The sequence below is a fragment of the Andrena cerasifolii genome, chromosome 12 (assembly GCF_050908995.1).
Source record: "Andrena cerasifolii isolate SP2316 chromosome 12, iyAndCera1_principal, whole genome shotgun sequence".
Lineage (NCBI taxonomy): Eukaryota > Metazoa > Arthropoda > Insecta > Hymenoptera > Andrenidae > Andrena > Andrena cerasifolii.
The window spans coordinates 2,723,524-2,748,420 of record NC_135129.1 but is presented as its reverse complement, the minus strand read 5'-3'; the positions used below and the strand labels follow the sequence as shown (position 1 = coordinate 2,748,420).

The window sequence follows — 24,897 nt, the reverse complement described above, 5'->3', positions numbered from 1 at the left end:
TTTGCCACCTGGGCCTTTTTCCTTAAACCCACCACTGATTGTACACCTTTACTATGACACTTAAAGGGTGACCCAAAAACGAGGCCTTTTTTATTCTCTTTTTGGTCCCACGATTTTGCAACTGAATTTACCTTTTCAGGAGACATTAATCACAATAAATTTTCGAGTTGAGGTGACAATTAGTTTCTGAGATATGGGAGGTCAAAGAAGTGAAAATTCGTTAACGCGTGAACCCATACACTTCGATGTACGAACTTCTAGGTCAGTACAATAATTTAAACAATTATTTCCAGGGGGTTTGATGACTTCTAACAACGAATTTGAACTTAGATTTTCAAGATTCACGAAAGAAATCAAAATCAAGAAATATAAATGTCATTGTAGTGGGTGTTTTTTTTTTTAAAAATATATCGTCGACCATGTTGAATTGGCCATTGTGAATTTTGAAAATCTAAGTTCAAATTCATTGTTAGTAGTCAGCAAAACTCACAATGGCCGATTCAATATGGTGGACGATATTAAAAAAACACCCACTAGTCATTTATATTTCATGATTTTAATTTTTTTTTTCGTGAATTTTGAAAATCTAAGTTCAAATTCGTTATTAGCAGCCAGCAAACCCCCTGGAAATAATTGTTTAAATTATCGGACTGACATAAAATTCGCGTTAACGAATTTTCACTTCTTTGACCTCCCCTATCTCAGAAACTAATTGTCACCCCAACTAGAAAATTTCGCGTGATTGATGTCTCATCATAAGGTATCGTTTTGCATAAAATTCAGTTGCAAAATCGTGGGACAAAAAAGAGGCTATCTTTTGGGCCACTCTTTCCAGTGGCTAACAGTCGCTCCTCCAGCGTTCGTTATTACTGAAAATTTTCCAACGAAATATTCAGCCATTCCATTTAAACGAAAGCGCAAGATCCTCCTCGAAGTGTCCCCCTAAATACGAAAAGGAGCAACAATTTATAAAATACATAAAATATCCGTGAGAATTAGACATGAGCGTGCCCAGCGTGGCGAGCAATGAAAGTGAAGAAAGGAGGAAATGGAAGACCTTTATTTTCATTTCATTTATTTCAACAATTTCATAATAACGTAATAATGTTAATAATATTACAATGCGGCGATTATGTGCTCACCAGTTAACAGGGATTTTCATATCGATCAACGTTTCTGCCTCGAAAAAGAGCCCAGCGTAGAAATATAACAAATTTATTATTATTATTACTCTTACTCTTACCCATTATTATTATTAGTATCATTATTATTAATGTTGTTGTTATTCATTTATTATTATTACCTTATGTAACGCTCTTCAATATGAATTTACTATTATCAGGCCAGGCTGTTGTCGAGGCATAATTAAAAGTCGAGTGAGATCGAGGGTGAGTCAGTTCAATTGCATCGTCCCACCAGGGTCTACGGAAAAGGGAGTATCTTTCTCAATATTTCATTCCGTCTCTTCTCTCCGTCATCATTCTCTTCTTATCCTCTTGCCACTATAATTTGCAACGTAACGCGAATAATTTATTCATCGTTCCCCATTTCTCTCTCTCTCTCTCTCTCTCTCCCTCGCACACATTCTCCTTGCTCGCTCTCGCTCGCGCTAACTCTCGCACTCTCTCGCACCGAGACACCTTACATCCCGGACTTTTGTTTCTCCTAACACCGCTCGTCGCAGACTAGCGCGGAATATGCAGTCGTTCAGCTTCGCAAACGGCTCCGTCGACTGGCGTAACGGTGGACAATAAGAGACGATCCTTCGTTAAAATATATCATCAGGGGGGAAGAAACGGGCGCGATAGGTATAGAAGAAATAGATCGTGCGTGTCGAGATATCTCGTCGGTCTCCCCGTCGTCTTTCCTCCCTTGCGTCATCCCCCTCATTCCCTAGTTCACGTCGTCGACATCCACCCCTGTTACCCTCTCGTCATCTACCCCGTCTTTTTTTCTCTCTCTCTCTCTTTTTGTTTATCGTCATCTCTCGTTAGGTTCGATAGACCATTCCGCGATAATTACGTATCAGCGCAATCTCCGTCTTCCCTTCCTTTAGTTTACAGAGAGAAAGTCGCATCTCGATAAAGTTCGACCCTAACTTCTAAACAGACTACATCGGAATCATCCCTATGAATTATACTGCTCGAAGTACAGCTACGTCGCTATCGATTACAGGGCTAGCTTTAATATTCAGTTAATCGATTATTGATTTCATTTAGGGTTAGTTTAGTTTACTTTATCCCACCTCGGTGCGTATTACGAGCATCTCTTTAGCGTTCGATAGTTTTTAAATATGCGTAGATTATGTTTAATGCGTGTACACGTTTAATAGTCGCTTTACTTTTCTTCTGTACTTTTTTTTTTGGGGGGTATTTTTTCCACTTTTTTTCATCCTTTGGTTGAATTTAGATCTCATCCGTCTTCTCGTGTATAGCGTTAGTATTATTATTATTATTATTATTTATATTCAAGCGTGGGTGCTCGCGCCTTACTGCTTCTTCGCTCTTCCGTTTCGCTCGACTTTCTACCGATCGCCTAAAGGTTTCTCTTTTACGTTTAGCGCAGGAGAACAGAGGAGATTTTCTCGGCGAACCGCGGGACGAGATATAGTTCCTATAGCGTGAGAGTTGCCGCGTTTTTCTTGCTACTCGAAACGAAGGGAACGAGAGTTGCCTTGGCGGAACTGTTTGGAGATGGCTTCTCTTTCAACGCGTCTCTTTGTAAAAATTCATCTTAAATTCAGCTGGTTGCGACGCGTCTTTTACAGCTTCGATTAATATCAACTACTTCTACATTTTCGTTCGACCCTTTCCTCGAGAATATCGTCCAGCGACTTTCCTTGCGAAATCAAGGGGGCAACGTTTCAAACTCTGAGAGGCTTGAAAGCAATCGAAATTTTCTCGCGACAATTTCAAGCATTCCCGAGAAGCTGGACAGAATAATCCTCGACAGTCAGGAAACAGGAAAAAATTTGACTGCGATTTCCTGTGATTCTTTAATCGATGCGTCTGATGGAACAGTAACAACGAAGAAAGCCACTTTTCAATTGTCCATTCGAACTGTGGGCGAGGAGTTTATTTCCCAGAAGAGCTAAATCCATGGAATTATAATAATTTCCCGGGCCATTGTTAATGTTTCACTTATGCAAAAAGATACTTAAAAGAATCTTAAATACTGCCTTTAGGATTATCAATATATAACTCTTCCTTCTTGTTTTCGTAATCTTTGTTACTTCACATCGAAGAGACAAATTCTAAATCTTCAAAAACCTTGGACTATGTATTTCATGTTTTTATTTTTTTAAATACGAATTTAATCCAATTACCTGTTTCTTATTAAACATTCGCCGAGCTTAGTACTGCTCCAAAAATAAGCTGTTAATTACAGCGCAATTTCTCAAACACCTATATGTTTCAGTGTCTTTACCATACGTATTAAAAACGAAGGCTCGTAAAGAAGTAGGTAAATTCTAACAAAACTCTGTGTTTACTTGTTTGTAAATTCTATAATGAACTCCCCACCAATTTCAAAAGCTCAATTATTCTTCGAAGAAACCACGCACAATTCCCCACCGCTTCACCTGTTCTTTGCGAGCTTCGATAACAGTTACCATAAATATACTCCGCGTCACATGCAGAGGCACTGTTCGCAAGATTTCAAAAGTGTCGTAATAACCATCCGTTGCAAGTATGCGCGTAGGAGTTTATTTCGTTATATTCTCGTAATACATTACTAAAATGCTGAAAACGCTCCAAACGTATTGCTTGCCAGAAGAACATGTCTCGCATACCCTTAGAAATAATCATTCGATAAACGCCTGTCCACTGGCAACGAATAAACTCGTTCCTCTCTCACTTCCGAAGAGTCCACGCTACACGTTTCCACCCGGAAATTATACAGGTCGAAGAAAATTTCAGGGTTCCCGAGCCGCTATCAAAGCTTTCTCCCCGCGAGAACCGCCCCCACTTCGCGCTACGAGGAAGTATTGCTGGAAACGAATTCGAACGTATCGGAATGACAAGCTAGCGTCCACACTTGCTCCTCCCTAGAAAAATACCAGAAAATAGAGAACACGTTTCGTCCGCAACCACTCGGAGACCCTTCGAATCACTGTTCCAATGCTACACGGCTCGCGTACAAAAACGATACAGAATTATCACTACGCCTAGTCGCTTCGAATCGATCAAACTCGTCCACCAAACGCCTTAATTAGTGGAACGAATCGCTCAACAGAGTCTCGTCTAATATACAAGTCTTCCTTCCTCGGTGACCCCTTTCAACCCTCGTCGGCGAGTACAGGGTCTTGCTTCGCTATAACTTGCAATCTCAAGTCAATCCAGACGTCTGCGGACTTTTTAGTGACGCTCGTTAAATTAAGCAACAGAATTGCGCGTTGAACGAGGCTAACGCTTCCTAGCACTGTCTAATAAATAAACGGAATAATACCATTTTCACGGAAAAGGGTATGTTAAGGAAGCTTCGAGCTAACCCTCCGCCGTTTCATTTGGAAATAAAAAAACAAGAAATTTATTAGTTTCTATAAATAAGAAAAAAAAAATTTTATTGCACATCGAGACCAACCCAGTCTCCGCCGTCCGAGGGTCAACTACCCCATGTTCCCTCTCGCTAATTAAGCGTCGTGCACGGTCTCATGCTCGATAAATTACGTTTTAAAGGTAGCTAAAAATTTGGCACTTGAACGTCGCGCGTGTCCGCTAAATCGTTTACTCTAAATCCGCGAATTCGCGTCGCCGTGAAATTGTCCGCGGCAGTGTCTCGCGAAACTCAAGCTTCTCTTCTTCCTCCTTCCCCCGTCGTCGCGGTAATTGATTGATCGCCCTTCCGTTAAACGGCGCCACGGCAAAGTTTCGCGCGAAACCGCGGCCCCAGAAGCGCGGATCCACCCCCTCGAACGTCATCCCCGTTCCGAGCGACGATCCGAGAATCTGACGCGTCGACCTCGCCCGGGCTCCGCGAGAATGAGAATCGGAGAGAAAGAGAGAGAAACGAGCGACGATCCTCGGCCTCGTTCCACGAACGACGTCGATCGCGAACGATCGCGATTACTTCCTTCCCATTCCTTTCTTCCATCACGCTTCCGTTTCACACGCCACGTTTTGGCGTTATTCAATCTCTTCGTGTCTGTATATATTATAATATATATATATATATATATGCTCGTATATGCATAATGTATGTGTGTATATATTTATATTTATGTTTATATTTATACACGAAGCACGGGCCGAAATGGCGAGTAAAACGCCCGATTACATCGGTTTCGGACCCCTTCGCAAGGCTTTCAGCTCCTGCTGGAAGGAAAAATTTCTTCCTCGTTTCATTTCAGTTTTCAGCGAGCTTGAGTCGTGACGTTCCTTCGATATTGGCGAATTGTCAGAGCTTAGAAGAAAGTCTGCAGGAATCGTTTGTTTACACGGGGGTGTATTTTCAGTTAGCCGCGCGTCTAGTTTATTGCTATTTTGATTTTCACTGAGTTGGTGGATTGGTGTGAATCTGCTTCGGAGGCGTTCGATTTCCTGGATTATTTGCTTCCGAGGAAGAGGCTTGGAACGAGCCAGTGAAAACTTTGAGCTTCAGTTTTCGATGTTGCATATGAAGGAGGAATGTAATTTGAAAGTTACTGGAGAGTTCCTCAAGTAAATGGTGGAGGCAAGTGAATCAGAGCTACAATTAAGAATAGGAAACGTATCTGGCTGAGAATAATAGCGTGCCATTTATGTTTTAGCAATTTTATTTTATAAATTCAATGTTCAACTTGCCTTGAGAAAGAGCATCAACAATCAGATTTTTTAAAGTAATTTAGCGTCGAGAGCCCAAGATTCACGCTCCAAAGTCGATTCTGAAGACACAACGCTTTAATAACAGCGAGAGAGCAAGCGAAACTGAGTTCAAGTAGAAGAGGTCGTCATAAGTCAGACACGCGAGTAGAATCTCTCTGACTACACAGCAATTCGAATTCCTTAAATTCTTTTAAGATTTTAAATTATCAAGCAGAGAATTATTAAACGAACTCAATGTAATAAACTAATTAAAACACTTTAAGAAGCACATGCATTCTAAAGTAAGAAAACTGTATTTCTGCCAAATGAAATCAGATAATAAATAGTCCTCCACACGAACAAGATATCTAAAGAGGAATGTATAATTTCCACTTCATAAAATTTAAAATTTAATTTTCAATCGTTAGAAATATAAAGTTGACGAGCTTATCAAACATTTCATTAGGAATTCAAAACCTGCGTAGTAAACCTGCCATGAACAGACTTTCCTCTACTTTTGCAGCCTCGTAGCCAACAAATATTTCGTTCGATTGTATTTAACACGAATCAGAGTAGAACATAACGAATTCCACAGCGAAGTACGTAAAATTACAGCCTGTCTTTAATTAGCTGAGCGATTTCTGGAAACAGTAAACGGAGACAATATTCTATTTCTCGTTTCCCTTCCTCCTATCACAATCGTAGCTTTTCGATCAAAAATACCAGGATTCCTGTTCGATTACATTTCATTGCGACTGCCCTGCGTATACTTCTTGCGTATAAAGAGCTGTCTAATAAAACTGGACAAAGGATCGTCGATCTTTCGAGTGTCTTCGCGCAACGCGCAACAAGTCCTCGCAACGTCGAGATTTAATTACAGGAAAGCTACCATTCCCTCCGTGTTCTTCCACGATGCGCAAGAATATAACAGCCGATTCATCCATTCCCTCCGACTTTCCGAGCGGAAGCGAGCTCCCAAGCATTTCTCGCTAGCTCTTATACTCTTCGACCGTCAAAAGCGAGGTTCGCGGAGCGATTCAGGCCCGCTGGCGGCCTCGCTGGAATTTCGAAAACCTTCGATCGATAAAAGTCTAATTCACCACCTTCCCCTCTTAATCATTAAGCATTCGCTTTAAACTCAACAATTTTGATTCTCCATCGATCACAGTACTATCACGACTCCTCGTTAGACGCAAGCTTTCGCAGTGACCTACTTCTCCACGAGGAACAGCTAGAGTTTCTCTAATTTAAATTCTGGCTGCGAAGGGTCAGCATCCCCGGATTCTCTATCCGTTTTAAAAAGAGTCTATGAAGCCCTCGAATTCGTTCGAGATTCTATCGCGAGCGCCGCTGACGAGACGTCCGCTGAACGTTAACGCCGAAGGAACAAATTAGAAGACCAAAAGAACGCTCGTTACATGTTTTCCTTTCCTCGAGTGCTCGTAGCTACGCTGGAGACTAACGCTGCGGAAGACTTCGACGTGCTATAAGTATAATAGACCTTACACGTTAAATTACGCCCGACTAGAGTAGTCGTTTACCTCCGACTAATTGTAAGTAATCTCGGTTTACCATTTACGATCGATTTAAATTCACTTAGAAACGGTTTATCGACAACTCGCGTAGTAGTAGAGGTAGTGTATAATATCTATGTGTGTATATATATATATAATAATATATATATATATATATATATATATATATATATATCGTATCGAGAGAAGAAGTTATCGTTCTCAAAACAACGCCAACGTTATCGTCGTCCGTTTGGAGTTCCATGGGGATTGTCTTCGACACTTACGCGACACGGTGTCTCGGTGAGCAATCTTAGTTATCTCTACCAGTTACCTTAATAAAGTCCTTAAAACGCTTCGATTAACACGAGCCGATTAGAGAAGGCTAGAGAGTGAACGGGGCCAGGGGGTGAGTTTCGAGGAGTCGACGGGACTCGTCTCGCTTCTTTGCGTTTCACTTGGCTGGGGGGTTGGGGGCTACTTCGCCGTGCAACGATCGAGACGGGGGGGCTGATTCGTCGAGGATCTTCCTTTCGACGTTTCGAGTGCCAATAGGGATCGAACCATTGTCCGCCAAAGGAATTCTCATTCGGCCGATGGAATCGTGGCTCGGATAGTTTGTTAAGGGAGACAATGGCGGCGACGAGGCGCCGCTGAATTGCGTACGGTGAAGATCGTGCTCCTGGCGATGATTGCGATCGGGTCAAGAGAATTGGAAAATTGTCTTATGATTGCTTGGAGAATCTGCTTGAACGACGGCGAAGCAAGCCACCGGCTGCTCGAGAAGGCTATGGGGACAATCAAGAGGAAGCTTTGATCGTCGAGGAATCTTTCGAATGAATCATTCTCTGCGGAATAAAATCGTGGAACAAAGCGCCGAATTTCGTTCGAATTCGTTCTTGAACTCAGCTCTCTTATTTCCACGGGGATTAATTAGAATCGTCGACACTTTAGCCCCTCTTCGAGTTTACGATCGCAACACCTCGCGCCTGATTTCCAGTTTTCCCTTTTTTCCACTTCGTTAAATCACATCGCGCTCGTTTAAGCGAGACACTCGAAAGATCGTAGGCCAAATCGATGTCCAGATACACTTTTTAATCACATCACCCTGTACACATGCGCTACTACGATCCTATTAGCGTGTCAATCTTTAATGCGTTTTTTTTTTTTATTCGTCGCTTTGTTTTAATCTGTTAAGTACTCGTATCTCTTTCGCTCCCTCTTTGCGCTTCTTCTATTCGTTAATCGGAGACACGATTCCTCGTAAAAGTCGGCTTAACCGTGCACGCTTCGCGTGCCCTCGAAAGAAAAAGTTGAACGTTTCGTACAGGCGGAGATAATTAGTAATTAAATACGTTACTATTATTCTGTTTATTATAATTATTATCGTTATTGTTATCATTATTAAATATTATTAGCGCTAACGTTATCGTTAATATTATCATCGTTCTTCAACCTTCTTTGCCCGCGTTATCGTTATTTAATTTTATTTACCAGTAAGATTAATAGTTTCGTAATGACAACTCCGCGTGTGACAAGCTAAGTTTAATCTACATACATATATTAAATATATATTTACAGTATGCGTATTAAATATATATTTATGCATGTATGCTCTTTATTAAAGGCGTGAATTGCGTTAATCCTCTCCGCACTTCCTTCCGTTCTCCGTTCTCTTCGCTCTACCCTCCTTTTCTCCTCCCCCTTCCCCGCTCCCATTTATCATTCTTTCGACTCGTTTAAACAGAAATCTCATCGGGTTCTGATGGAACGCTGGCTGCTTTCGGTCATTCGAGGACATCACTGCTTCAAAGATCGTGTTTCTCTTAAAACACACTTGGATGAATCCTTTCACAGAACACCAAGGATAAGGGCGCGAGTCCCTGCACAAATTCTGACAAACTGTCCCGTGGAAACTAAATCTCTCAACCCTTATTCCTCTAGCCTCTTCTCACGAAGACTTACTAAAGCGATTGATCGACTTACGGTGAACGTACTCGCAAAAATTTACACTAACAGTTAATTCATGAAGGACAGCTCATTAACTTGAAACATTCACGGTCGGTATTTGCCAAGCTACTGGGGGACCTACCAGGGAAGAGTTCCGCCGTCTTATTCTCAAGAAGACATTCGATTCTGAATACTGAAAGCTCTACAGAAAGAAGGAAAGTTCTTTTCAAAAGCTACGCTCGAATTCCTAAAGCTCGTCCTCCAATTTCTCATTTCTTTCCCATGAAATTACACTTGTTCACTGAACAAACCTTTCCGAAATCCCTCCCGAAAATCCGCCCCAATTCAGACCCTTGAATTTCGCACCCGAGAAAGCACGATCGATATTTTTACTCGTGACGTCGCTCGATCACGTCCACGAAAGCGTATTTCGTTTCTCCCTGCATCTACGGTCGCCGCGTGAGTCTCCCGAACGGTGGTCTCCTTTCATTTTCGCGCATCGAGTTCAAGAAGGTGGAAACATTCCGGCGGCACGTGCAATTAAAGCCACCCGGCGCGCCAACGACGAGCATCGTCGACGATCAAAAACGGGATCGCCACGCTCCGCCGGAATTTAAAGTCGATCCTCGCGCCTCCCCCACTCGCCGTTCGACTCGTCCGATCGTCGTTATTAATTATTACCATCGACTGCACCGCGCCTCATCGATACGCCGCTACGTTTCCCTCCCGCCACCTCTCAGAGAAGCAAAAAAAAAAAATTGTGGAAAATGAACGTATCGCTGACAGATCAACGAATAAGACTCCCTTTTCCCGGGATCGTCTACTAGTTCCTCCTCGGCAACGACGACGGCAATTAACGTTACGAACGACTCGGCAGAATTGCGTCTCTTTTTCCCAATCTATCATCTCGCCTAATTAATCCCTAAGACCCTGAATCTCGCGAACAGCTTGAACGTTGAGCGCGATAGTTGAAGGTGCACTCGAACAGATCTCGTTCGTTTCTCGTGTTTTTAAATTACTCTCACTAAGCGCTCGGCGGCGCACGAGCGCCACTCGTTAACGCCGATCTCCCATCGGGTTAAAAAAAATAAATGAGCATCCGTGAGCAACGAAGTTCCCGTTCGTTAACGTTCCTCGCTCGCCCGGCTTTCCCCGTTCGGCACTGTTCAGTGAGCAACTCGAGTTGGGATCGAATCCTTCAACGTGACTTCGATATGTGGCAACAAGTAATCGTTTCGCTTCAAAGAACGAGTATAATATAGAGTTTATTAATTATTGAACTCGGCTTAATCGCCTCTCTAATATTACCGCCGGAGCATCGTCACGACTACGGGCTCCCGTAACCTCTTGTTATTACTAGCTCCATCCCCCATCCCCTCTCGCTCCTTATCCTTTCCCCGCCGGTAAGTCTAAGGTTCCGCCGATTTCACGCTCCCGTTAAGAACTAATTAATAACAAGTAGTATCGATAGACTCGACGCTAGTTCTCCGTTAACAATTGGCGTTACTCGTTCAACGTTAACGCGCTTTAAATGCGATTAAAATGGAAGCGTCGTCGAGCTACGCGGCCGCGACGAGCAACGAACGAGCCTCCCCGAGGCCTGTCTGATTAATTTCCTCAGCCGATTTTGTGGAATTCGTTGCCCGAAAATCGTGCGTAATAATTCTGGTAATAATTCTGGTGTCATTTACAATTGTTCCTTTCGGACCTGTTGCTCCTGCTGCACTCGGTATTTATTTCTCCTTAATTTTATACGGATATCTCGAGAGTCAGATAGAGAGTTCTCCCTAATTAATACGAAGATTTAATTACCAAATTATGGTGTGTATCTTGCGAAATCGTGTAATTCGATTTCCGTCACTTTTAAAGAAGTCGCATAATTTGTTACGACTTCCATCCCCGCTCCGTGAAAGTTACAGGAAGTGCCACTATTTGCGGAATGAAAGAGGAAATTTAATATTCCTCGTGAAACAGAGTTCGAGCATCGCTAGATTAATTTTATCTCGCGGAGCTTACACCACCTACTCCATTTCACGAAGACAGCTCAATTTAACTTCAGTTCCAGCAGAATCATTAATCAGACTGGCGACAGTGGGGCTCGATTCGGTCGCGTTTTCAACAATATAATCGTCGCCATGCGACACTTTCCACCAACTTGAACTACAGCAAACGTGTTCGCGGAAAAGAAAAGAAGAAATGACCGCGGAGGGGCTTTCGTTTCGCAATGAAGAACTGTTCGCGATCGAGCAATAATTTCTAGGTTCGCTAAGAAAGAGGACCGCGTGGAGGAATCTTATTGCGAAACAAATTCGCCCGAACAATGCCGCTTGAATTCGTTACTTCCTCATTCTTCTTTTTCGTTTAATCCGATCGACACCGTTGCGTGCATCGAACCATTCGTCATTTGCAATCCACATTTTCCGCGGCTGTTTTCCTCCGTTTCGCTAATGACACTCGCCTCGAGATAACCGCGTGCTGTTTTCGTTTGTTTTTTTTTTTTGAACATTTTTTTTTTGTGTTTCTTTTTGTCTTTTCCCTACGTAGTACTGTATTCTATCGAAACCTTCCGGCGCGAACCATTAGGAGCTTTAATTGAATTCAATAGTTTAATTAGTTAGCTGATTTACCATTTTAAAGGTCGAGAATGGTTATGCCACCAATCGAGCGTTATTGATTACCGTTTATAGTGTGTTATATCCTCTACGTCTTTAATCGTTCCTATAACATCATTAACAACGTTTTGTTTTCCTTTAATTATTATTTCGTAACCATTATAATAGTATTTAAAAGATAACATGATTGGTTGTCGCGTCAATGCCAATGGCCAGAACGTGCTATATTATTATTATTATATTTTTTTTCGTTTTTGCTTAGTATATCTTCAACAAAACCCGCCTGCGAGACTATCCGTTAACGAGATTTCGATATCATCTTCCTCGGCGTCTTTTCTCTTTTTTTCTTTATTTTTGGCTCCTCTTTCGAACTGCGATTGCAAGTTTCATCTCTCTCTGATCGTCCGTCTCGATTGTTCCTCTCAACATAGTCGACGAGATTGCTTCCCCGTTTTTCTGGGCCTTCCTTTCCGTTTTTATTCATTGTCAAATAATGGAAACATCGTGTCGTTCCGAGCACCCTAGGATTTCGTTCTTCGACGTGCGTATCGTTCGCTCTGAATATATCGATGTCCGAGGATTTCAATTTTAACTTCTTACGACTTCGAAATTGTAGAAACCTAGATGTACGAGTGGCTGGTCTGAGTTACACGATTCGATCGCTGACTTAGCTGAGCTTTACAGAGGCATGTATACCAGAACAACCCTGCGTCGATAATTATTACACTCATTTGCGAAACTCGGTTGAGAATATCGAAAAAAATAAACGAAGATGAGATTTTAACTCGCATTAAGCAGAAACTTTTTACGTCTATCAATTATATAAAATACTGAAAGCGCCGAAAGTAACGGTGTCATTTCTCTGACGCTACTCCGTGTACGTAAATCAATTAGAATTCTTTTGACAAACTCCGCGCAGGGTTGTCCCAGTATAAGCTCAACCGGAATCCTTTCGAAGTCGTGTAAAACCGACGATTATTGAAATTAACGGAGTACAGCTTTAAATCTAACGTCAGAACGCGACAGTTTCGCAGCTGACAAAGGTAATCCCATTCCCCCGTGATTTCCACTCGTCCGAACGGGCTTCCTGTCGTGCCACGAGTCGAAATATTAAATGGAATATCATATTAAATACTGAGCACTCTTATATTGACTAAAGTGTTTCCTGCTTCTAAACTCGTAACCGGCAGGAGGTGGACACGCTCCCAGGGGATCCACGAAGTACGCCGATATTGTTTCATAAAGCCACTTCAAACTCGCTCGAAATTCATTTTCATCCTACCAGGCTTCGCATCGTTGCGGAGTTGAATAAAGGGAACTGCGACAATCATTTTTTACATCGGAAGATCTTAAAAAGTCAAATGTAACCAAACGTTTAGACACACGTGCGTTGACTACACCTTGCAGAAGACTGCAAGGTGGTGTTCGAGTGGGTCATTGGATCATTTATTAAGGGGCAAGATAATCATGGAACCGACTGCTAGTTGTTTAAGATCCAATATCGTAGTATTAGAAAAATTCCTCCATAGCAGGCTATTCATTGAATAACCATTAATGATCAAGGCTTCGATAACTTTTAATAGATAACTGTATCAAGGAGGAACCTTCCTAATACTACGTACAAAGATATTAGAATGTCCTCAGAGTGGAGGTCGAAGATCAGGATGCACAATATTGAGTTCAAGTGTCTTGCACGTGTACCCAAGGTTTCGATCGATCCTGTATCGTAACGATATCTTTGAGACCTCTGAATTATCAGAAGCTTCGTCAACACTGCACCTATCTCCTCCAGAAATCCAAAGACCACTGAACACCCTCGAATCTCTGACAAAGCTGTCCGCAGTGCTGACGAGACGTTAGAATCATTTTCTCCAAACGCAATTCCAGACGAACTTAAACGTAAAGACAATCGATACCTCATTTCCCTTCGAGAAACTTAGCCGAAGGTCCATCGCCAGCGATTTTAAAGTACATGAAATATCGCGTGCTTCGCTCGTGAATCTTCAGAGACTCTCCCCCGCAGGGAAGGGATTCCGTTTTGCAGCGTGGAGCGACAGAAAAAAAAAAGGAAAAAAAAAATCGATCCGCTGCGCTCATCCGTTGACGGATAATCCGACCAGGGTCGCTTTCGCAGAGAAATCGCAAATGGTTTCGGCTATTTAGAGCGAGTGGCGTGCAGTCGGAGAGCAAGAGATTACTCGAGGAGGAGCAGGCCCGGGCGATCGCTCGAAATCGCGAGGCTCCGTTCCGAGAACCAATCCGCTCGGGGGCTCGCTGGCTGAAGAGGGGTAAAAGAGTACCTTGCGCCGCGAACGAGCCACCCTCGGGAGCCAGTTCCTCTTCCCGGGGCAGGGATCTTCGCGATTCGCGTGGTTCGAGCGCGACTTAAGAAACGAAATAGAAAAGAGGAGGTAAATGCGCGCTAAACAGTCTCGAGCCGCTTCGAATCGTCGCGGCGAGTCTGGCGTCCCTTTCGAGATAGGAAATGGAGGGGCCACAGCGAGGACACCACCTCGAATGGAACATCGCGAACCCGCGGGCGATCTCGAGCTCGCGGAGGCCTGCCACCCGTGAAACGTTAGATCGAAAAGTTTTGCGAGTAAATTTTATAATTAGTTGCGTGTTCGCTGGTGTGTACGTGTAACGTGTGTATGCGTGTGTCTGTACGTTTGAGAGAGAGTGTGTACGAGTGTGTGCGCGCTTGTACAAGCGTGTACAGAGGGACAACAACGAACGATGTCCGCCGACAGAAGGGAAAGAAACGCGTAAAATGAAGGAAGATGCTGCGCTAAGTCGATCGTCAACCGTCACTAATCGCTCCGTGAATGCGTGAACCCGCGTCGTTCGAACCACTTCGTTACCGCTCGCGCGATACGCCGGATACATCCCCTTACGAGCTAACAGAGAACAGTGTTTTGTTTGTAGTTTTTTTTTTCTTCATTTTCTTTTAAACGCCGCGCTGTCGCACGCCACATCTTATAATCATAGTATAAATCCCCCGTTTTAGCCGAGTTGTCGTCGATTTACTTACTAGTGATACGGATAATAAAATTCACTGGCATTGTTTTGAATCATCTTGGCAGTTCGTCGTGTGGTAAGTATTTAGTTATTTATTTTTTTCATCTATTTACTTATCTCCCTTTATGTACCTCTTATGTGTCTCTCTCTCTCCCTCTCTCTCTCTCTCTCGCTCTCTCTTTCTCTCTCTTACACACACCCTTTCTGTCTTATCTTCGTGTCGCTTTGTTTATTTTTTTTTTTTGTTACTTTTTCAGTTTATCAGAATATTAACGTGTGCGCTTTTGCCCTCGACCCTTGTCGCCCTCGTTTTGTCGCGCTCTTCTCTCTGTCCTTCTTTTTTCGTCTTTTTCGTTTTTCATTTTTTTTTTTTTATTAAGCAGAATAAAAGGAGCAGTGTGTACCCTTCTTCAGCTTCCCTCTCTTTCGTTTGTATCTCCCTTTCTCTCTCTCTCTCTACCTCTCACTATTTTCCATGAGATTCGCTCGTTAGGGCGGCAGACCAGGGCCAAACGAAAAATCGTTTCCCGGCCGTGGACCGCACCTGGAAAACTCGATTTGTCCTTTGACAAATTCGAACGCTTCGGCGGTCCTCGATGCTCTGTGTTCTCGTGTTTTGTTCTGTGTACGTGTGGGTGTGTGTGAGTGTGTGTGTGTTTGTGTGTGGGTGGATGGCGCACGCACGCACGTGGATTTATTTACATCCCCATTGCGGGAGCGAGGTTGGAAGATGAACATTCCCCGCGGTATTTGTGTTGGAATTATTCCTCCACGGTTTTGAAATGTAAAACGGGTTGGTAGAAATTACTCCGATTCCAACGGTCTTGCACGGAAGAAACGTTGGGATAACAAAAGTTTCTTTTACAGGAAAGTATGGGAAATGAAAATCTCAGACCCTCGACAGCTTGATAATTAAAACTGAGAAGCAACGAATTGAACTGCTTGAAATTAATAATGAAGAAATTAAACAACTGTTTTTTAAATTGCATTACTGATTATCCTCCCCCGCATCAGAGCAGAAATAAATAATCACCTAAGGGAATGGAAACGTAGAATTAAAATTATACCTTCTCTTTTCAAATATGCCCAAGATTAAATTAAAAATTCTCAAAACAATTCAATACCCATGATAAAATATAAGTTAAAAAATCACATCGATTCAGACATCCGCCCAAGAAATCCTGTCAAGCCCCGATAACAAAAATCAACCACCCCCTAAGAGAAATGGAAACGTAGAATTAAAATTATACCTTCTCTTTTCAAATATTCTCAAGTTTAAATTAAAAATTCTCAAAATAATTCAACACCCATGGTAAAATATAAGTTAAACAATCACATCGATTCAGTCATCGCCCAAGAAATCCTGTCAAGTCCCGGTAGCAAAAATCAACCACCCCTTGCAGCTTCAATCCCCCGAAAAGCAAAAGAAAAACAAAAACTTACGCTACCTTCGTCCCACCATCCACAAACGTGCTCCCTCCGCGCCAGCTACCAGAGGAGTCCCTCGAAATCAAAGTGGCGAGCGGGACTTGCAAACACTAGCGCGCGATCTCCATAGAGATCCTGATCCTGCGACGTCCCAGATCGATCGTTCCGGGGATGCTCCTGCACCTCGTGCCTGCGTGCACGCGGCTGCGTGTCGGTATCCAGTGCGCTGCGCGACGCGTGTGTGTGTCTGTGTGTCTGTGTGTGTGCGTGGCATGCGTGTCAGTGTCCGTTCCGCGCCCCCGTGTAGGCGCGCTTCCAACGTGTCTCGCTAAGGCGTCCTCTTGGAATGAGCTACATGATGAGATTACTTCTTAAACGTCGCAAAAAAGAACGAAGACAACACAGAGTCTTCGCCGTCGGTTGCTTGCTATCGCGGTGCAGATCCCCTGAAAGGTGACGACGCACGTCCATGCAACGTGGGATCCGGTCGCGGGCGTCCGAGCGTGGAAGCGTCGATGTGAACGATCGCCGAACGCGCGGCGCGCCCGCGGCCGTCTTCTCCTCGCGACCGTCGCCGCCCAAGCCGCGACGCCGCGCATCGGCGCGATCCTCGTCGACCTCCGACCTTTCGGCGGCTGACCGTCGTTTCTGAATCACGTGACGATTATGTGCGGCGCCGACAGCAGGACGGTGATGGTAGCGATGATGGTGAACAGAGTAAACATGATTAGGCACATTCTGTCGATCACCATGGCCGCGAACTTCCAGTCGTTCGTCACCTTCGTGTTCAGCTCCTCCGACTTCAGCTGATCCGTTATTATCTGCAACAGAGAGCAATGCGTCACCCACAGGGTCCTGTGCGGGCCGGATGGTGGCAGTCGCTGGTGGGTGCTGCCGTTGGGGAGGAGGCAGGCGGGGAAGATGAAGGATTGTTCGGAGGGGGAGCTCGATACGAATGGTTCGTTGGATGAATGCAATGATTAATTAAGTCGTCGATGTGGGTATCCCGGGAGGGGACGATTGTTACTGGGGGAATCTGGTGTTTTGTAGAGACCCGCCGCGCGGGGTAATGGCATGATCGATTTGGGAAATGAATTAGGTGGCGGTTGTTTGGTACGTTTGATGCGATCCTGCAGTGAACGAGGACGGATGTAGTTTTATATGGGCGTGGGGTGGTGTTTTGATTTATCCTTGCGCGAAATGCGGGGGATTAGGGATTGAATTCGTTTGGAAAGAGATGGCACGTTAGCGCGGCTATCTGGGGAAGTTCTATCAAGTTTCGTGGATTAAGGATGTGTCGGACCTATCTTTAAAATTGTAGCAAGTTTATGAAAATTGGTGAGATTGTTCTTTCTAATTTTCCTAATTTTCACTGAACGGTTTTTGAGTTGTAACGATTTTAATTTTCACTGATTTGACGCGCACGCTTATGGAAAGAGACGATCTTGACGGGTAAATCGGCTGAAGAGATGTTGAAGAAAGGGTACCAATATTTTCAATGTTTTTTTTTAGACGTAGTATATGGATGGACGAAGATATCTGCCGAGTTTCAATTGTTTTCACTGCACCGTTTTAGAGAAATAAATTATGACTTGAGAAAATTGTGAATTCAGGGCATTTTCACTGCCAAGAGTTTAGCAAATAATGCTTGAGAGAGCATTTGTGAAGTGAAAAATACCTTTCTTGGAGTAAAAATAAGGCTGCAACTGTGGTTCGAGTTTTTTACATCTAGATTTACTATCAGCAAGACGTAGATATTCAAGTATTTCAAATTTCATATACTTTGTCTAATATGGTACGTCCGATACATCCTTAAAACTGACGGCGGTAGAAGCATCTATTTATTATTCGAGATTTGCTCAGTGGGATATGAGTGACGAATGCCTCGGTCCCCATTGTAGATTTTCCAGCGCAGCCTGATATTCCTTGGGGAGCAGTGTTCTCGTAACTTGGGGATAATGGAATGTTGAATGTTCGATGGTCCTTGGAACTGGTAATCGCTCAGCAAGTATTGCAATTGTCCCCGCTTCCATTCGGACGTAAAGTTCCCGTTTAATATTCGGTTCATAATCATGAGCACCGATACGTTTCGAGTGTTTGACTTTCCCGTATCAGTTCTGTCTCGAGAAATGAACGGAGCTTAATAACCCTGCACAAACAGTCATATAACAGAGAATGATTTCACGCTAGTCAGCAAACTCCGGCTCGTACGTGTCCCGCGGTTGTACGCGCAACTTTGCAGGAAAGTTTCGACATCCGGGGACGAAGTAAAACGAACGCGGGCCGGTCAGGTGCGAAGGGACGATCGGGAATCGGTTTATTTGTAAATTAATTCGAATTAACGTAATCAGGAGATGAAATGTATTTCGATGATTTCGTATAGTAAAAGTGAAATTGCTATTTTGATGTAACACCTGTCAGGTCTAAATGGCATTCACATTTATTACGGATTAACGATATTTCATTATTTTCCAACGTGTAATTACCTATTTCAAATTAGAAACGATAATGAAAACGATCGCTCGCGTGTCAAAGGGGGAAATTTCAATATTGACCATGCTTCTTGAATAAAATAAACGACGATTAAGAGAGGAAAGGATGGAATTTCCATGCGGAAATAATGGTTCGACACTTCCTCTCAAAGCAGCACTAGAAATGCAAAGCAAACGTCCATTCCAAAACTGCAACACCAAAAACAAGGGAAAAGCAAGAGGAGACTAAAACTCAGCGATGAAAACAAGACAAACATGTTCTCAAACGAATTCCACCTTGCGCCAAAAAAATGATCACGCGAATTTAACAAGAAGACAAAAACTAAGTTTATTTTACACACATATAATTCCTATTCAAAATTCAAACTTTGCTACTGATACTGTCAATCATACTTAACGCCTTTTGAAACCTACGATTAATGGCAACATTTATACCCCTTAAACCTTAACACAAAATAAAATTAATCCAAAATGTCTAACCTCTCTAATCAAGCACATAATCTAAAGCAGAACTTCTCAAGCTTTTTCAAGCCCCCTTAATTGTATTAAATTATTCCAAACGCCCCTATCATATACAGGGTGCCCCGTTTTGATCATTCCACGCAGTTTGGTTCTAAAATTTAGAATCGCCTTGTCGCAACGCAGTATTGTGTGTTACGACAGGTGCGACTATTCCGAGTAATTTAAAGTTGCATAGAAAATATTTTATTAATAGAAAAAAACCTGCCTACGCGTTTACAGTTGGGTAATCATGTGCAACCCTTAATAACCCTTAATGTTATTAACCCTTCGTGGTCACAGAGGGTGTATTGCACCCCAAGAATCCAATTTTCGAGTTCAAATATCGCGCCTTTACGACTTCCAAAAGGGATTTAATTTATCACGAAAGAAAGAGAAAATCGTTTTTTTCCACAACCGTGGAAAATCGCTCCTTTTCAACTACAAATTGTGCACCCCCTCCCCCCAATTATCACTCAAAAGTTAAAAGGTTCAAAAATACAAAAATGGTAGCTCAAAAATGACGTTGGGGTGCAGCGAACCCCGCGTGACCAATTTGTGATTATAAGAAGGTGTGACCACGAAGTGTGAAAATCCTAGTCGTCCCCATTTCTGCCTCCTTAATGCCTAATGCCCCCCCTGCATAATTTAAACGTCCCCAGGAGAGACAGCAGCGCGCACTTTGAGAAACACCGATCTAAAGGAAAGCTGAAGACAATGCAGGTGGAAACGTACCTTGATCTCTTTGAGGATCAGGATGAGCTCGTACCGGGCACAAAAGCACCCGTTCTGAAGTATAGTTTCGACCTGTGGGCCAGGCGTTTCCGGTGGATGCTGATGATGATGCGGCGTGTGACCGATCTGGTGCGCACCTGGATAAGAGGTGTGTGCCAATGGCGTTGAGTATTGATGATGCGGCGTCGCAGCGTGACTGTGATGATGATGAGGCGTCGCGTGTATATGACTGTGCCCGTGGCCTATCGTGTGATGGTGAGGGCCAGGGGTACTGTACACGTTATTCAGGAGGTTGTTGTGGGACGCCAGGGCGTTGTCCTCGAGATCCAGGACGTTCGCCAAGAGGGACTTGCTGCTCCTTTGATGAAGCTCCAGGTCGCCGTAAGTCTTGCTGGTGCCTGGTACAATTAAACGTTCCGCTTAAAGGTGTACAACTCCAAAGTTTTGTCACGCTTATTTAAAAACAATGGAGCATCGAGAGAGTAGGGTAAGGGATTCTAGGATTAATACAGAATTCTACTTTCGAATTAGGGTATTTGCAAAGTATTCTGGAGGTTCCTTAAGTGGGTTTATGGAGGTCAGGGTGGATTGGTAAATAAATTATAAAATGGTCAATGCGCGGTGATATATACACATAATATTGGTTCAAAGGAAAAGATATCGAAACAATTCCTGACATCGCATCTTTAAGGAAGTTACTCTAAGGTTTTGTGTGATTAATCACGATTTTGTTAATCGTTCACACTCATGTACTTGACGTACATAAGTCAGGTACAGTGGTTTGGTGTGTACTGTGCATTATTACGATGGTCTGCGGTGTTGGGTCAGATTGGTGTCCGTGTGAGACATTTATTTAGATAGTAATAATTGTTGCCAGTACTTGTGTCGATGCTTTTTCTCGTCACTAAATTACCGGTGACTGGAGATGGTTTTTGAGACTTTTGCGCCTCCTTCTCATCCTTATCAACCGGTCGCGACATGCGAAGTATACAAGGCAGCCAATAAAGGAATACCACTCTCACCTGTAAATCAGAGTGAACGTGTGATCCTCTACTGAAAAATATCGCGGTTACTGCTTGAACCTTCTTTTGCAAAATTGGTTTTTATAAATGGGAGAGGGACTATAGAAACTTTGGAAGTAATGGTATATGAACCCAAGAATATTTGACTAATTCTTTTTTTATAATACGTAGAGCGATATTTGCATTAGACATTTAATGGCAGACGTCGTTTACGCGACTCTCGTAAGCCAAATGATACAGTAGATAGTAAAATCCGTGGCAGGAAATAGCCTAGTGTCACTCGAAAGGGTGAATCGAGTTAACGACCAAAGTAAACCCGAAGGGTACTTTCAAGCACATGGTCTCACGCTAATTGAAGCCACATATACCATGAGTTCATCCACGTAGTAGCTTCAGAGAGTGAGGAGACAAGGTAACCCTCTGATTTCGGTTAGAATAATGCAAGGAAACACTTGCACTGCGTACGTGAAATCAGTACAAATCAAAGTACGAGAACGTGGAATGTAACTGAAGCAGTATAAACATTGAAAGCTATTTTTATTTTATCTCTCGCATCTTTTTAATTATCGTTAATGATGAAATGATTTCTGAAAGCAAACTACGACTTTGAAGCATAAGAAATTTTTTAAATATTCTATCGTCCCATGATCTTTTACTATTTGTATTATTCTACGTTTTTAAAGAATTATAAATAAACTAAATTTCGACCGTAAAACTTAACTACAATGGTATCGGCGCACTGGATCGGTCACATTAAAACAAGTCTTATTCCAACCGACTCGCGAGTCACACGTTGTGCCCGAGCACGGTGACTTATTTTCAATAGCATACGCAGTATTTTACATATGTTTTTAACTTTCCTTGAAGATGATCTAAACCAAGATCGAAACGTCGGAAACTAATATATATAATTAATTAATTGCAAAATAGCTTTGATGTATTATTTTAATTTATTAAAATAATAGTTGTTTTAATGTGACCGATCCAGTGCGCCCATACCATTGTAATTCTACGTTTTTTATGTAACAGGATACCATTAAAAGATGACACTTGAAGATTCTGTAATCCCTTGCACGTATATACAGCAAATTCTAATTTCGGAGAAGTGCTTTTCCTGATAAAGCCAGCATTTCACGTAAATTGTACATTTAACTAGATTCGTTAGAAACACACTTACCCAATCGGACATTTCGTGAGTGTCAGAGTTACGGTGATGATAATTCAAAATAAGGATGGTGCTGACAACACTGCTGGCCACCATAAACATGATGCAGTTGAAATATGTACCTGTAGAAATATTAAACAGTTGAAGAGAAAAATGATGGATACATGCTCCCCCAAACAAAGAAACAACAATTTAATTAATGAACGGAGGCTGAGCCAATCTTCACCAAACCCAATAAAATCTAAACACTCTCAATAAACTCTCATAAAATAGAATTAAACGTGGAATCGCTTATTAAGAGAAGGCACACTCTACTAAATGATAATCAAAATGAAATTGCATTTATCAAAAGCAGATCAAACTCGTTCAATAATAAAACACTCTAAACAAATCTGAATACAATCTTCCTTCGAAATTGGCCTAAAAACTTTCTCTTTCAACGGCAGTGCTTTCATCGAGCATAAACAAATACCGTCTCGAGTGCAAATAACCAGCCGAGCGATTAAAATGAAACCCTGGTGAGAACAGACCCAGCCTCCACGCTCTCCGCCACAAATGGTCTAATAATTCATTTAAAAGTCATATTTCAATATGACGGAAGTGGTCGGAATATCGAGTTGATCGCGGTTTTGAATACGTCCCCTCGAGTTATCGATTGAACAATTTCAAAACGGCTCGGCTGGAACGCTCCCATTCAAGCCAAGTCAATGAATGTTTGTCCTGGAAGTCGACGTCTGACCCGCACGATCTGTTACTACTGACAAGCGACTACTACTGTCAGTGGAACAGCCCTGGCTGCAATAGGGGATCGTCAGCCACTGGGATAAAGGGCTTCTATATACAATAAGCCACACAGTAGGAGTGCACCGTGCAGGTCAGATCTAGGTGCATCGAGAGATCCAAGATCCGTGCATAAGCCCCTGCGCACAGTGGGTCCAGGAGCAAAGAGCTTCGGGGGAATAACTGTAGTAAAGGATTTTCACTTCCCTTCTCTCCTCTCGTGGCGTATCACGATAATAAATCGCGAGACGCGAGTGTATTTCGTATTTTCCTGGTCATAATAAATATCGAAATTTTCCAGGCGAAAATGACTATCGAGTTCCGAGCTGCATTATAAAATATGGCACAACTTCCCGAGCTTTATCACTGTCGCGGACTCTAAGACCAGTTTTCAATATTTATTTTTTACTTTATCGCGAAGTATTTGGACGGTTTGGTGAACGTGTATAAAAGCAGATTTTTGTAAACTTGGGGCGATTAAGTGTTAAAATTAAAAATTAAATTTATTAATAATTAAATTTAATATATTAAATTAAGAATTTGGTATAATTTATGAAGATCTAATCGAAAATTAAATAATTTGATTAATTGTATAAGAATTTAATTGTAATGTATTTATAAAATATTATTTATACTTGTACTTGTAATGGCCAGATTGCTGTGATACAGAACGCGAGTTAAGCAAAATTTGTTTGTTGGATATTTACCGATTCCATGCACATTTGTTTTGCGATGAAAGGAATCAAACGATTCATGAGATATGATATTGAACTTTAATCAATGTACAATAATTCCCAAATGTCATCGATAGCAGAAGTGGGATTTTTAAATAATTCATTGCAATTACTAATAACACATTTATCTCTTTTTATTAAAAAAAAAAAGATCTACTCAAATAGAAATTAATCTAGGCAGCAAATTATCAATTACTTTTGCTGGTCTATTTGCTGATCTAGAATCAAGGCTTCGCAATGAAAATCTCATTAAGTAACTTATCAGACACTCACGATTCTCCAGAGGATATCTTAAGAAAGAATGATCAAATGCTCGTTCCTTCGTTTCCACCGACAGCTAAGCTTTAAAAATCGCTCCCCATGAAATTAAATGGAATTCCGACGCATCCGTCAAAAAGTAATCCAACGCGGCTGGTAATGATGGTGATATCGACGTGTCGCTGTAACTTATTCAGCAGCCGAGATGAACGTGAAACTGTGCACGGGAAAAGTACATTTCCCGAACAATAAAGCGGCCATTGATGATCGAGCGTCCGTATAATGGACAAAAGACGGGGGAGGATAATCGAGGCTGCATTATTTAATTCCGCCGCGGGTTTCGATCGAAATCTCCAATGGAATCGCGTAATCGAGCACACTTGCCCGGCAGTTTCGCGCGCGTTACCCGTGGACGCTCGTCAACGGCCATCGGGATTCTAGAAAATCAATCCTCCGGCCGTGGAAGCGGGAAGGTGCCACCGCACGGGGTCTCGTTGATTTCCCACAATGACATTACGCGTTGCCGAATTCGTGGCCCAATATTTGACGTCTCCAGTGAATTATGGATGAACGAAGGATCAGCCAGTATCTTCTCATTTTCCAGACCCGCCATTGTTCTCCGAGCGGAGCTCGCCAGAGGTCCTGGCTTTATTTCGAGGGGCACGGGGACATCGAGGTCACCGTGGCCAGCAAAACGAAGTAATAAAAAGGGGCTGAAAATTCGTGGACTTACCCAACAGGGGCACGGCGTCCGACGTCGCTGGCATTGTCTCGGCCACCATATTCAGGAACACAGTGAGGGACAAAAGGATGGTTACACCTGCAAAACAGGCCCGTTTTTCTTTGGTCGAGTGATTATCGTGCGCGCTGATAATTAGGGGAGATTAATCGAGAAGGATGAGTTCGGCAGC

The 24,897-nt window shown here is 42.7% G+C and overlaps 1 protein-coding gene across 2 annotated transcripts in view; it reads right to left on the bottom strand.

The window, feature by feature from the left end:
• Positions 1-7,466: 7,466 nt before the first annotated feature.
• The window catches only part of Nachra7 (nicotinic acetylcholine receptor alpha7 subunit), a 228,521-nt gene continuing 211,090 nt past the window's right edge, over positions 7,467-24,897 (bottom strand). The window contains exons 8-12 of one of the 2 annotated variants that reach the window (XM_076824679.1): positions 24,720-24,806; positions 22,227-22,336; positions 20,908-21,049; positions 20,028-20,425; positions 7,467-17,123 (exon numbers count right to left, since the gene is read on the bottom strand). In XM_076824679.1, coding sequence (XP_076680794.1) covers positions 16,956-17,123; positions 20,028-20,425; positions 20,908-21,049; positions 22,227-22,336; positions 24,720-24,806 — 905 coding nt within the window. In that variant the 3' untranslated portion in view covers positions 7,467-16,955. The remainder of the gene's footprint in view (positions 17,124-20,027; positions 20,426-20,907; positions 21,050-22,226; positions 22,337-24,719; positions 24,807-24,897) is intronic. The other variant, XM_076824680.1, reaches the window with a different exon arrangement.